Here is a 15,665-nt window from a genome sequence, read left to right as displayed (position 1 = left end):
AGATCTTTTTTAATCAAAAATTTAATCACAGGGATACTGAACTATTTAGAACATGTTAAAAATTTGTTTCATTTTCTTAAAATAATTTTATTTCATTTTAGAATCCAAGTACTTCAGGTGACATAGATATTGAAACTACTGATAGTCACCTCTCCTCTTCGGTTGCTGCAGAGTCTGATAAACAGATGGACGACATTGAAGGCTTTGAATCATTACAAGGGTCTGTTACGACTGAATTTTCTCCTCTGCCTCCTTCTGAAATGAAAGAGGAGAAAGATATATCTCAGTTTGGGAAACAAGACTGGTTCCATGGTTCTAGTCCCAAAAGCTCAGAAGCTGTTTCTCAGAGGTATGTTACTGTATATATTTTTAAAAGAGGTACAAATGAACTTGAAATATCAAGAGTAATTGAGACCATAAGTCATCTGGATATATAGTTGTTATTTTTCTCTTTTAGCCAAATGTATACTAAATTGCCTCAGTTAACACACAGGATGCGTTGCTAAAAACAAAACTGTGGAAGTATTAGTTGGGCAAATCAGGATAGGGAAAAACGATGAAGAAGAAACATGGCTTTCTCTAATTCACTTTTATTTTTTATGACTTTCCTTTTCTTTATTTCATAATTTTTACATGTCTTTTAGATTCAAAAAAATTTTAAAAAGTAGATTTAAACAGATCATCTCTTATCTATAAAATGTTTCAAAGATTAGGTTTCAGAGTTATACCAAATAAATAAAAAATTTTACGAAGTAAAATACAGAACTCATATTTTTTGAAGAATTAGTTTACATGAATTAACTCGATGAATAATTTGAGTAAATGAATTAATTTTTATTTTCTAATTGCATTGTTTCTAAGCATACTTATTTGATCTAAGGGGGGAGTGAATTGCAACATGAAGTTCCTTCCATAATAATAACTTGACAAATAACTTTAAAATGTTTACTTTAAAAACTTAAAATAAACTGGTTACAAAGAACATAGATTACATATCATGTGGATTACATCTCCTTATGCCATGGTAGCTCCAGTCACTTAACAGTTTTTTTAGCCCAGAAGGGCTACTTGTCTCGAAATGGCATTTTGCGTCGAATCACTTTGAATGTCTGAATAACGTAGTCCTCCACCTGAACATGGGCACCTGGAAGCCCAAATTTGGAATACTGAATTTCTTTTATTGTCTATTTCATATTTTGTAAAACTTTAACAAATTTTTGATTAAAAAACAACAATTTCAAACAAATTTTTGATTAAAAAACAACAATTTTAAAGTGAGCAGTGGCAACACTTTAGGGAATAAAATATTTTTATCTCCCAATGCGTGAGACTGCCTATCTAAAATTCTAAAGATATGCTGTTTTTAAATATTTTTAGCACAATGTGGCATTAGCCCAAATGCTCTTGTATCATATGTATGTTTCTATAAATGAAAAAAAATTTATCTTAAGACATTATTTAGTGAAAGGTTCCTTATTCAAATCACATTCTGAAGAATGATGTTAAATATGAAAATATGGTGACAGAGACACTGAAGTGTTAATTTAATATCAGTAGTTAGTTTTATAATTAATAAATTGTATAATTTGAGCCCTAATGAAGAAATGCATTTGAGCCCTAATGAAGAAGACTGTATATGTGAATACATGACATATACAGTCAAAAACAAAATGTTTTAAGGATAAATAAAGAAAAATATGAGACGAAAAGAAAATTAGTACTAAATAAGATTTACAAAGAATAAAAGTAATTGAAACTATTGAAAATGTCATCTTGTTTTCAATTATCAAGAACTTGAAACAATACAGTGTGTTCAGTTTTAGATTCTTGCACATGAAAGTTTAATCAACTTGAAAAGAGGATGTATTATAGAGCAGTAATGCTGCTATGATCAGAATTTCATAATTATTTGTTTCGATTTTATTACTAGCTCTGAAGAATCTGAAGAATACGAGTCTGACAACTGGGATAACCAATCTGTTAGTACAAATAAAAGTACCTCACATTCTGCAAGCCAGCAACCAAGACTTAAGAGGTATAATTTTCCCATACATTCCTTTTATTATTAGTTTTTTATTTTTAGCATCATTTTAAATTTTATATTGTTTGATTGTTACATTATATTAAAAAGATTTTATCTGCTAGTAAAAAGTGTATACTCATGTCTAAATTATCTTTACATACATAAATAGTGATGTTTCATAAATAATCGCTCAGTTTTATTCCCCCTCCATGGAATACAAAAATGCAAATCTAAATTTTATTAGACTATCCAAGCTGATAAAACTATTTTTAAATTGAAGTTATTGGTGTAATGTCATATGAATATTTGGCAAGCACATTGTATTGCACATATTTCCCTTGTAACTTCTTCAGTTCAAGTTTTGATTTCAGTAGTTATCAAATCAAAAGAGTTTTTTTATTACTTACAGTTATGGAAATTGTAAGATGACTGAATGCTTTAATATAAGCAGTCATTTAAAAAATTTTGTAGATTCTGAAACTGTAGCTAAGAAGCTGGAACAAAGTCATATATGAAAAATGACTCCTTCTTAAGATGGATTTCTGTATGTAACTGCCTTTTTCAAAACAAAGTTTAGTTTAAAATTTCTGGATTTTTATATTCATTCAATCTGTAATGAAATGGTCTTCATGTGAGGAAGACAATGATTTGTGTTTCACTCACCTCACAACAAAAGATCTGCCTGAATTGGTGCAGAGAATATTGAAATAGGTGTGTACAGTGACAAATTGAGATTCAGTTTAATATCTGATTCTAAACTTTCATAGAATTTAAGTAAAATGGCCATCTGGAGTGAGCTAGGAACACTAAATATTCCAACTAGAATTGGAAAATATGATTATGATAGTATGAGAAAAAGTAATGATTAACAGACATATTACATATTTGGTGAAGAAGCTCCACATGTTGAGAACTGAGATGAAATCATATAATCCTATTTTTAAAGATGTAAGCTAATTTTATGTTGAAAAGTGAAAGTAGTAGAAGATTATGCCATGCATTTATATTGAGCAGAGCTGTTTTATGAATTCTTGAAATTAAAGGCATTTAATAATTAAATGGTCGGTTAAATGCCCTTATTTTTATGTTATGGAGAACTTATGGGATATTTTTGAAAGAATACTATCCAGCAGTGTTTCCTAGACTTTTGACATACTATGTGTACCTATAATTCTTCTATAATTTTTGTAACACCGAGTATCCCTCATAAAAATTGAAAAAAAGTATTTTAATAAAAATCAAAATATATTTCTTTTTCTTTTTTTTTTTGTGACATGTACAAAATAATAAGAAAAGAGAAATGAAATTATTCATAATAAAATATAAATAAAAGTTATATTATAAATAACATTTATTTAGATTAATGAGAAGGATGAAATTGTTTATGCTGAGATGGCAGATCATCATAATTTGGTTTCCTGGCTGTTAATTATAATCTGAGATGCGGTTCCATATCCAATAGTCTCTTCCTTTAATAATTCTGACCGTACTTTTCCCTCCATCTGTGTTTATTCCAACACATCTATTCCAATCAATTTTGTTCTCTTGCATAAATTTATTCATAACATTAAAGATATCTTCTCCTGTTGTGTGACCTAATAAAGGCAGGCAAAATAAAAAGTCGTCATAAATTTTTTGATTTTTTTCGTATCTGAACAATGCCATGAGATTTGCAAAATTCGCAATATCAGTGGACTGATAACCACGAGAAGGTAAATCAGCTGGGTTAGAATGACCCTGTACATATGACCACTGATTTGCTTTAGTGAAAGCGCAAATTTCCTTCACGCGATTGCCCACAAAAGTCCCCCATGCATCATTTCTTTGAATCCAAGATATGGCCATGGTGGAATCGGTCCAAAAATATTTCGGGATGTCATCTAATGTAAGAGCTTCTGTCACATATTTCGAAAGACGCATGCCCAAAAGACAGGCCATGAGTTCTAGACGGGGAATAGTAAGTTCTTTTAAGGGTGCGACTCTTGACTTAGCCATTACAAAACTGACTAATGTTTCTTCTTTAGTTTCGCATCTCAAAAATATTACCGTGGCATAAGCATGCTGGCTAGCATCACAAAATACATGAAGTGTCCAGGAACTTCTATCTCCAAAACCTATACGTCGTGGTATTCTCAACTTATTCAAAATTTGTAATTTATTATACCACCTCAAAAATTTACTTTTGATACTATCTGGTAATGGAGTATCTCAGTCTGCTTTTATCGCCGAAATTTCCTGTAGCAGTAACTTTGCAGGCAATAAAACAGGTGTCAAGAAACCCAAAGGATCAAACATTGTCTGCGTTACTGACAAAACCTCTCTTTTAGACAAATTATCCGAAACCAATACAGTCTTAATTTCAATATAAAGGTTATCTTCTATTCTGTCCCACATAATTCCTAAAACTGGTACAGAATTCTCCATTGTGGACTCAGTGCACAAAGTACTTTGGGTTAGTTCCAGATCTTTTTCTACTGGGCCATAGGTCCACATACGTAAGTCCATTTTTGCTTCAGCTAACATTTCAGTAGAATATTTCACAAAATTCAAAAGCTCCTTTTCGTTATCAACAGAAGTCACACACTTATCAATATAAAAGGATTTATTTAATTTCTGAGCAATAGAACTTTGTTCCTTTGGTACTTGTGCCAAATGAACTGAAATAACCGCTCCTAATAGAAAAGGGCTAGACTTTACTCCAAAAACTACCCTCATATGGTGGAAAACCTTCAGTACATTATCTTTCTCCCACCATAAAAATCTTAAAAAGTCCCTATCTTCTTTCTGTAATTCAATCTGTAAAAATGCACGCCGGATATCAGAGGTTACGCCAATGCATTTTTCTCTAAATCTTAACAAAATTGAAGGGATTTCTTCTATTAAATTTGGTCCTTTTACTAAATAATCATTAAGGGAGGGCGATCTATTAACTTTACATGATGCGTCAAAAACAGGTTGAGACACTGTCTGGTTTAAATACTGGGTGATGCGGTAAGTAGTGCCCTTTATAATTCAGTTCATTGTCTGGTACTATTTCAATTACACCCTCCTCCATCCATTCATTAAAAATTCTATCATATTCTTCATATTTATGTAAAGACTTGAGTTTTCGGGTGACTGAACAATCTTTTTTCTGCTACATGACGATTTGGTGGCAATTCTGCGTTATATACTAACCAAGGTAATCCGACACGATAAACACCATCTTCGTTTCTGGAAAGAGAGTTTAAAAATTGTTCGTGGGCAATTTCTTCCTCAGCAGCTTTAGTTGAATTCTGGTGAGCATCTAATATTCCGATCGTTTCTAAACTCCAAAGATCGGAGATTTTAAAGTCGTGACCCACTAAACTTGCACACAAAATGGAAGCATCTTTATCTTTGTGATTAACAAATTCCTCCGATACACCACAAACTGTCCAACCAAGTTTCGTACAAACTGCTGTTAGTCCTCCTTTTAATTGTTTTACTGATTCCGTGAGAATTTTTCCATAAATATCACTACTGATGAGCATTTCTATTTTTGGACAATCTGCTCCCAGATCCGACAACCAAATGTTGTTTCGTTTTAATTCTTTTAATATCGGACCCTTGGGTACCCGAGGTATATCCCCACATATTATGTCTTAATCTAAAAATTCAAATTCTAGATCTGAATACTTACGCGGACTGGCTGAACATAATTTTACCAAATATTTGTTATGCATCTTTGCCTCTGTTCTGGCACCTCCAAATAAAGTAAGAGCAACATTTTCTTTGGAAATAATTGGTAACCCCAATTCAGTGGCTAATGATTTCAAAATATACAATTTTTGGGAACCACAATCTAAGAGTACTCTAACATCTTTATGCTTTTTGACACCAGCTACTCTTACGCATAAAGTCATTAAAGCTACGTCAGCGGTACAAGTTTGCCTGGCTGTAGCCGTATGTATGTTGTCTATTTCTGATTTTTCTGTAGGAAGTTCAGTTTCGTTATTAATGTCCGGACACAAAATAACTGAGTGTGATTTACTAAAAGCAAAACACCTAACAAACTGTTTACAGAACTTTGCCATATGATTTGGTTCCAAGCATTTTAAACAGCATTTTTTCTCCTTAACTTTAGAAATCCTTTCATTAAGAGATAATGAACGCGCATCGTAACAATTTTTACTATCATGCATTTTACCACAAAAAATACATGCATGTTCTCTGGTTGTAAGAAAACCTGTGGCAGTGGGAACATTTCCCTGTTTCTTAAATTTAAATTTACCTTTTGTTTCCCTCTTTGCTTTATCATGATATCCTTCTTTACGACTAACACCATCGAGTCCATTACGCGCCAATTTTAATCTCTCCTCACTCTCTACTTCAGACTTTAAAAATTTCATTAAGTTGGTAAGGCGAGAAAGATCAGTTCCTTCAGGCTGGTTAAAGAGCGAACTCCTTTGCCACGCCTTTAAAACATCCTCTGTGAGACACGATTCCACCATCGGAAATAACCACGATGTGTTTTCGATCGATTTAAGGCCTAAAGACTCTAAGGCTCTCAACTGAACTTCAATTTTATCATACAGTTTATCAAGAGGTAATTTATCCTTTTGATCTGCCTTCACATTAGAAACAATTAATTTAATTAGTTCCCTAACATACACTTCTACTAATAATTCAGGTTTCCCAAAACGTTCCTTCAAAGCTAAAACAGCTTTATCATAATTATCCGAAGTCACCGGATAGCTTTCAATGAATTCTTTAGCACGTGATCCGGGCTTCATACACTGAATCAAATAGGAAAATTTGTCACTTTCATATAAATCAGGGTCAGTGTGAATTTTCTCAAACTGCGACCAAAACGGTAACCAATTTATCAATTCCCCATAAACTTCTTAAGTTCGATTTTCGGAAGTCTATACTGTTTAATCTTACTACAACAAATACCAGCACCATCATTTGGTCTTGTTTCTAAATTGATTTCATCTGAAAATTGCAATTTTTCATTAATTTGCCGAGTTAGTGTTATGAAATCATCAGAATACACCTCGTGACTTTCGATTTCTTTAGTAACATCATCCTCTAAAGTTTTCCAGTCTTCAGCTAACAAATCAAGAATTTTATCATCTACATTTTTTATATCTGAATATACATTTTGTAGTTTAGTAAGTTTATCTCGTACTAAATCTACAGAAAAATCTTCTTTTACTAATTCCGTTTTTAAAATATTAGCAGTTTTTGCAAAAGAAGTGCGTAAACCTGCCCGTTTAAGTTTCAGAGCCTTTAAAGCTTCCATAGTTAACTTTCAAAATAAAACAAACTGCTTTACAAAAAATAGTTTCGAATTTAAACTTAATTATACTTTAATACATCAAAAACTATCTATAACCATTAAAATAATTTTTTTAAAGTTTATTTCTTTAGAGTCCTGTCACAGGACGCCACTTTTTGTTATTACTAAAACATAGTCTTATCATTAAAATAAAAATACTTCCTTCACTCATCCCAGATACCGAGCAATCCAGAAAAACTAAAGACAAAACTTGCTCACTTACCTGGGTAGTGTGATGTTGAATCTGTAATAAAAACTCTTAAGAAGTTGATTTATCTAATTATATTCTCTCTACACTACACAATATATACATTTTTTAACAATTGTCGGGAAATTTTTCTGGCCCTGAAAGTTATTACACATCTTAATCAGTTCACGTCACGAGGTCGAAAGGGAAAAACCCTTTTTTTCTTCCTACTTCAATGACAGCCAACGCCATCTGTGTCTCGTACATCAAAATGAAGAGATTTGTTTTTAATATTTGTTAGATACAACTAATCAGTTTCACAACAACAGGTATAAAATTACTTTCAGGAATTTTTTTTCATTTTCTTTAAATTAGCAGAACATTTCATCCATTAATAGTTAGTTTCTTTTGTACAACTTCAGCATACATTGTTATAATTTATATTTTCTGATTGAATTTTAACTATTACAAAGCATGAATATATTTTTACTGTCGGATTTCTATGGGTTTGTGGATTTGGAGTGATTAACGACAATACTTGATGAGGAATGAAAACACAATTTATTAGCCAGTATTACTCAGGACAGCTCGAAAAACATGTTTACAGTTGTCGCTACATTCTGAAACAACCAGCAACACAGCCTTCAGGCTGTAACAGTGAAGACAGCTTCATAAGAAAGCACTAGACTACAGTTCAGTTGTTCTCGGAACTCAGTGTACTTTTGAGACTCTCCACGCTACAATTTGCAATGCATGCGATAGCTTCAGTGATGCACTAACTCGCGATACTCACTCGATGCTTTGACAATAGATTGCTACTCCGCATACAGAGAGGGTTTATGTAGCTTTTGGCCTGCCTCCGAGAACTTTCTAGGCCAAATCGGTAAGAATTCATCTTAGAATGTTCTCCATCTGTCTGTGGCATAGTACCAAATCTGGAAACCCTAAACCTGCTTTACTGGGAACCTATCTTACTGCAGCTGGACATTTCGTAGCAATATTTTTTATTATATTTTTTGATGTTGTCTGTTATAAAATTATTGATATGTACTCTTAAAATTTCTGTGGTTTTTACAGTGGACGAAGTTGAAAAAATTCAGGGTTGGAATTTTCTTCATAAAAAGGAATTATCTGTTTCATGAAAAATTTTGTATCCATAAATAGCACTTTGTATTTTTTACTGAAAATAGAATTCCTAATATTATTTAAATTGATAAAATTTATAGTCTTATATAAGTAAAGAGAAATTTAAATCAAGAATTTTTGCAGTAAAATGTTAGAACTGGAAAAATTTCTTAAGAAACATATTTTACAAAACTTTAAACTTTTTCATTATAGATATGTCTTGGTTTTTAAAATGAGACCAGTTGTATCTGACAGAAGCCTGTGAAGCAGTTTTTTAAATGAACCTTTAATTCATATATATTTTAAATTATGAGTTGTGTATCTTTATATCTCATAAAAATGCAAGTAAATGTCCACATTACCTTTACCTTAGGTGTAATTCTAAGATCTGCAAAAAATATGATTCCCCCCTTCATTGATTACAATATTCAAAACATGTAGTGAGGGAAAAAGAGTTAATTTTAATTAATCTACTTGTTTACTCTACAATAGACATTAGGTAACCACTTAACAGTTTTGCCCGAGCACCGCGAAAGGGAACTCCACTGATTTGGCTATACGTTACTCTGGCAGTATATTTTCCTACACCAATCTGCTGATTTGCCTGGCTTTTTCATTTATTTTTTACTTTGCAGTGTTTCTAATAAATGTCTTAAGTAGTCCAGGAGAAACTGGATTGTAAAATTAATGCAAGGACAGGTTTTACTGCTTTTCGTGTAAGCTTTGTCTGTTGCTCGAAAAGGAAAGATAGCATAAAGTATGTCAGAAAAGAAACCAGATATATTTATCCTGATTGTAATATTGGGCTCTGCTTATATCCATGTTTTAAAATATATCTATCATATTAACGAATAAAAATGTAAGTATTTAAAAAACAAATTTTTATCCTAACATTTACCGTTTGTGAAGTGTTCTTTCCAGTTTTGCACATTCAGCAGGAAAAAGCCAACTTTAAATAAAAAATGCCTTATTTTCACCATACTTAAAATTATCTTAAATTAAATAAATGCAATACTTGAAACAGTTTTGATTGCTGATTTATGTAATCGATTTGAATGCAAAATTGTTTATGAAAATATGCTTATTTTTTATCACAATGTAGCAGAAAAATGAAATATCCTTCAAAATAATAATAGAATTTTCTTAATTTAATACAAAATATCAAGACACATATAAATACATATTTTCATAGCATTTTGATTAGGAAAATGCAAAGTTTGTTTATGAACTTTTCACTTGAATATAAAAGTTCATTTATGAACTGTTAATAATATTTCTAAAAATGACCATTCTGAATATTTGACCAATGCTGCATGCCTATCTTAACAGAATAAAACATGGCAACATAAGGTTTTAAATTAAGCAAAAAAGAAACTAGTATCTTACAGATTTCTTAAGATTATAAAAATTGCCTAATGACAGAGAAATGTCGCCAAATAACTTGGTTTTTTGATTTCAATCAACCATTTAAAATCGAGGGGGGGGCAACTTTTAAAATAGATTTTGAAATACTCTAATAAATTTTGAGGGCAATCAGATATATCTTTTGGGGGGTTGGAATGAAGAAATCTGTAAGATACTAGTTTCTTTTTTGCTTAATTTAAAACCTTATTTATGTTGCCATGTTCTATTCTGTTAAGATTAGGCATGCAGCATTGGTCAAATATTCAGAATGGTCATTTTTAGAAATATTATTAACAGTTCATAAATGAACTTTTATATTCAAGTGAAAAGTTCATAAACTTTGCATTTTCCTAATTAAAATGCTATGAAAATATGTATTTATATGTGTCTTGATATTTTTGTATTAAGTAAATTCTATTTTTATGTTGAAGGATATTTTCCCTCATTTTTTAATGTTATCAAAATAGCTATGGATAAACGTGATCACATTAAGTGCCACCTACAGTAATTATTATTATAAACATTTGCATTATAATATGAAGTTCTGAGAGTTGTCTCAGTGACATGTTTCTCTGCCATATTCCAGGAGTTAGGTCCAGATATTTATTTTTCACTGCTGCCAGGTTGGTTCATTTTTAGTTTCGTTTTAAATCGCAACACTCTCTTCAAGCGCACAACTGCATTTGTCTACCTCTTTCGATCCAGGCATTTGGAAACGTTTCATCCATATCTTTATTGCTCCATCAAAAGTTTCAGCATTTTACCACATTTCTAACAGTTTTAGAATAATATGTTTTTCAATCTCATTCTGTTTTGATGACCCAGTACCAGTTTCTTACCTATTGACTCAGTTTTGCTAAAGACCATTAAATGATTTGATTGAGGATTCCATATTTGTACTTTTAGTGTTATAGGGTTGATGGACATACGTAATGATGAAAAATTATTTATTAAGGATCTTTTTATCAATCCCAGTAAAATAGTTATGTAGACTTTGTATGTATTAAAGTATTTTTAAACATTTTTAAGTGTATATATTTTAAGACATTTTTAAAATATTATATCTTATTTTTAGGAAAGAGAGAGAATCACCTCAGTATAAGGCTTGGAAAAAGGCAATTAGTATAGTACTGAGAGAAGCTTCATGTCATAAGTATGTTAATCTGAATTTTTAAATTTTATTATTATTGTCTTTTCAAAACTTGTATTAGATTTTTAATGTAGAAATTATCTTTTTTAGATATGCGAACGTGTTTCTACAGAAGGTAACGAATGATGTTGCACCTGGATATCTTAGCATTGTGTACAGGTAAGAAATTTCCATCCCATTCTGCATCATGTCTGATAAAATAATGTATTAATTCTAGAGAAACACTGCTTTTTATTTTATTAAATCTTTAAAAAAAAAAAAGCATATTACAAGTAATTTTTCTCAGAACATGATAAGCAGCTGCACTTTTTCACACAAATGATAGCTGTAAGGAAATGTTATATATTCTTTGCATGCAAATGGGTATTTTCTTACACAGTGCTTTGCACAGTCATTTCTAGTGCTTTTGGTACAATAGAAACTTGTGAACTGTGACAAGAATTAAAACATATTCCTGTAAGAGGAAAAAATCTTTGTTAATCTATCTAATGTTAATAGCATACAATTTTATTCGTAAAAGGAAATATATGTGCTTTTGTGCTCCTTAAATCAGTGGTGAATAAAGTCAGCTGCACTTGTAATGTCTAACTATAATAAAAGGACTATGAAATGAGACCAGACTCCTTTATTCGCAAAATTCAGAACTTAACCATTCTGTCTTATAATTATGAGAAGTGTGGAATGAAAGTCAATTAAAAGTTGTAAAGCAACATTTATCTAGCATGAAAAGACATATTGTGCCTATGGATAATACATATTTTTGCACATACAGCCTAAAATGTCTGAAACTGGTGCTCAGTGCTTAAATAATAAACATGTTACAGCAATAAAACATATATACGACAATAAAAGATATTATGCCAGATATCGGTAATAGTGCATTCGGAAAGTAACTTTGGAAGTGCTTGATTGCAAATTGGCACGAGTATGCAATGAGATAGTTTTCCAACTGATGTGATTCGAGGGAATGTTTTATGTAATTGGTTACACTACAGTTGCTTTGTCCAAGTCACTCTGCCAAACAATCAATAATGATCATTATTGAAGTTATTTATAAGTTCATGGGAGAACTAACAGAATAACAAAATTAATGATTAAACAAGATGATGCTACCACACACATAGCTCATAAAATCTGTGAAGTTACTGAAAGATGTTTTTGGAGATTAAATCATTTCAAAGGGTTTGTGGCTGCCTCGTTTTCTTGACTTTTACTACTGGGGCTTCACAAAAGCTAATGTGTATGAGAGAACTCCCACTCACTCCTGCAATAGGAAATTGCTATTCGTGACTTCACCAAGAACATACCACAGTCTTTGAAAACATGAAGAGACGTGTGCACACATGACTGGAGGCTCGTGGTGAACATTGCCAACAATTACTTTGAGGTAAGTGAAAGTTAGTTTACTTTTCCTACTGCGTGAGATGCATAGTTACTTTTGGAATGCACCAAGTAATGACCAGCTTCGGGAGACTGGGAAATTATGTTGCATATACTTGGATCTTTTTTTTTTTTATTTATTCTGGAAGAAGGAATCAACTGAGGTGAAGTTTGGTTATCATGGAGGACATTCAACAGTGCCACCATAACCAATGATCATTTCTCCAAGTGCAAATGCCAGGAAGTGTCACAATGTACATAATAATTCTTAGGTTTTAAGAAGTAGTGTTGTCATTTTCATGTGTATTCTTTTTTTTTTAATGGTCAAATTTCCAGTGGTTTACATAGATAAGTTATGATAATCTTTGTTGTAAATTCGATCATGAATATGCCCTTGGTGAATTTGTTTGCAATTATATCTGCAAGAGTACAGCATTTTTCTACAAAACTGCTTATATAAAGCAATGGCCACAAAATTTTCATTAAGGGGGGATGAACTTGTAAATAGTTTTATTGGTTAATTTTTAGGATAAATCTGCAATTGAAACACAAAATATGTATGTAGTAAATGATTTTTTGCAATTATGAGTCTGTTCTTTTTCTTCTTTAAAATATCTCCATACTGTAGTAAAGTTGCTTGCACTAATACATAAGTACCTTTAATAATATATTTAAGTAATATAAATTAAAATACAGTTGTTTTACATTATATTTGGATGATAATTTTTATGAAAATTCACGGCTTTGTCGTATTTAATAAAAGATGCTTCTAATGCCTATGCTATATAACTGGTAGAGTTTTACATTTTATAATTACTTTAATGATAAACTTTTCTTTAAGCTGTTACTGAAATGTGAAGTTTTCAGATTGCAGTTCTCTTTTCTTTGTGTATATATATAGTATAATATATATATATATATATATATATATATATATATCAGTACGTTTCATTAAAATTTGTAATCTCAATACTAAATCGTGCATTTTGTTTGTATATTTTTATTCTTTTAATATTTTAAAGTTTAGTATAATAAAGAAAAACAAATATTTCAATAGGCCTATGGATCTGTCATTAATAAAGAAAAATATAGACAATGGCATTGTGAAGACCACAGATGAGTTCCACAGAGATATGATGCTTATGTTTCAGAATGCAATAATGTATAACAGTTCTGATCATGATGTACATCACATGGCTATAGAAATGCAGAGAGATGTAATTCAGCAGATCCAGGTAAGCAGTCATGAATAATATTTTAATGGTGGTTGGAAAAACATTTGTATTTTGCAGTATTTTATATATACATATCCACCAGAGTTCCTATTTATGTTCTTGTGCATTCCTCTGATTTTAATACTGTTTTGGAGTTGTAAACATAACATCCTCGAGTAGAAAAGTGACTATTAACAATGCAGATTAAAGAGAGGGCATGATTATGCAAATATCTTCTTTAATATTAAAATATTTGAATGGAATATGCATAAAAAATAAACTTTCATAAAATTTTAATTTATTCAGAATAATTCTGTTACAGATAGATGATCTACCAAAAGGGGATTATTCGGGGTTCAATGGTTCATAAAAATCCTTAGGTTCTTTATTTGGTCTTTAATTTTGGCCAAACCTGGTAAAAGGTCCTTGATTTTACTTATCTGATATATCCTTTTGTTCCCTTCTTACTGCCATCTGAATGTGAATTAACATTTCAGACGTGATGCATTGACAAGTTGATGGGTTAATGTTTGAACAATTCTTTCCTACTTCTTAATATAAATGGTATACTCAAGTTTTAGATAGCTCAGCCCTGTTTCGGCCAAAACAAAGTAAAAATTTTTGGGGGGAGGGAATGAAGAATTGATAAAATATTATATCAGAAACAACTTTTCTCTTTTTGAGATATGAGTTCTTTTATTTTGCAACACTAAATTTCATGATTTACCAACAACTTCCCCCAGCTCACAACTGCGGCATTTGCGACGCTGCATATGTGATTCTGAGTCATCTCTGTAACCCCTACACACCCTGTATAATCAGCTTCAACTTGTATTAAAAGTTTGTAAAAAATGCTTATAGGGCAGTTTTTAATTAAAACCTAAAATTTATCACCTTATAATGTAACAACCAGCAGAATACAAAAAGACACACTTCCTGTGAAAGCATTGGGAGATTGATATTTGTGATAGACTGCTCATTCTGTTTTGTGTAGTTTCATTTATCTTGACTCTGTACAGCTGTTTCGATAATATACACAGTCAGATGATGAAAAATCTGACAAATAAGGAGATGTTATGAGGCATTTAACGTCTGTTGGGACAATGCATCTAGACAGTGCTGAAGAGGATGAAAAGTGCAATGCTACAGAATCTCACCTGTACATGCCAGAGCCGTTTATTTTCCTGATGTGGCTATCTGTGAGGTTATCAACATGGCTGTAGATTTTTCTATGAAGAATAAATGCAATATTGATCTGAATTGTCTGAAAGGTGAGCCATTAGTAACAAATAATTAAATTACATTAGTTAGGTACTCTGAGTCATAACAGATTTATGTGGTTATAATTAATTTTTTTAATTTCTAAAAAATATCCATTAAAAAAGCACTAAGAACATTTTACAGCAGTTATAATAATGATTGTTATAACCATACATTAAAAAGCTACAAAAACATATGTTTGAGGTTAATGCTTGATCTTGACAAGCATGGTTAATGCTTGTCAAGATCATTTTAGCTAATTTACATCAATTTCCTTTTCTTCAGCATCTTTTCTAAGTTTGCTTAAATAAACAAATCAATATTCCCACTAGTCTCCACTTCACTCATTTGTTAATATTTCCACAATGTGCCTTTAAGGATAAAATGTTCTCTTTTTTACAAAACCCAATTTTTATTTTGCAGCACTAAATTTCAAGATTTTATCAACAACTTCCCTTTATTTTTCCACTAGACACAAGCATCAAAGAAAACAAAGAAATTGAAAACCGACAGTTAATTAAAAGATTCGTGATATAGACCTCAGTGCCTTTGTTGCTTCACTAAAATTTCGAAAATTCTGCCTCACTGGCTCCAGCGCTAGTCTTGACCTTATATCATTT

The 15,665-nt window shown here is 31.3% G+C and overlaps 1 protein-coding gene across 4 annotated transcripts in view; it reads left to right on the top strand.

Annotated features, from left to right (window-relative positions):
- Positions 1-15,665, top strand: part of LOC118192179 (uncharacterized) — a 115,396-nt gene that overhangs the window by 96,869 nt on the left and 2,862 nt on the right. For all 4 annotated transcript variants that reach the window (XM_085812321.1, XM_085812319.1, XM_085812332.1 and 1 more), the window contains 5 exons: positions 102-349; positions 1,931-2,035; positions 11,117-11,194; positions 11,282-11,350; positions 13,629-13,806. In XM_085812321.1, the coding sequence (XP_085668447.1) occupies positions 102-349; positions 1,931-2,035; positions 11,117-11,194; positions 11,282-11,350; positions 13,629-13,806 (678 nt within the window). The remainder of the gene's footprint in view (positions 1-101; positions 350-1,930; positions 2,036-11,116; positions 11,195-11,281; positions 11,351-13,628; positions 13,807-15,665) is intronic.

The sequence above is a fragment of the Stegodyphus dumicola genome, chromosome 1 (assembly GCF_044657685.1).
Source record: "Stegodyphus dumicola isolate Sdum_Otavi_A_Nest chromosome 1, ASM4465768v1".
Classification (NCBI taxonomy): domain Eukaryota; kingdom Metazoa; phylum Arthropoda; class Arachnida; order Araneae; family Eresidae; genus Stegodyphus; species Stegodyphus dumicola.
Note: the sequence above shows the minus strand (reverse complement) of the source record. Positions and strands in the feature narration are given on the sequence as shown.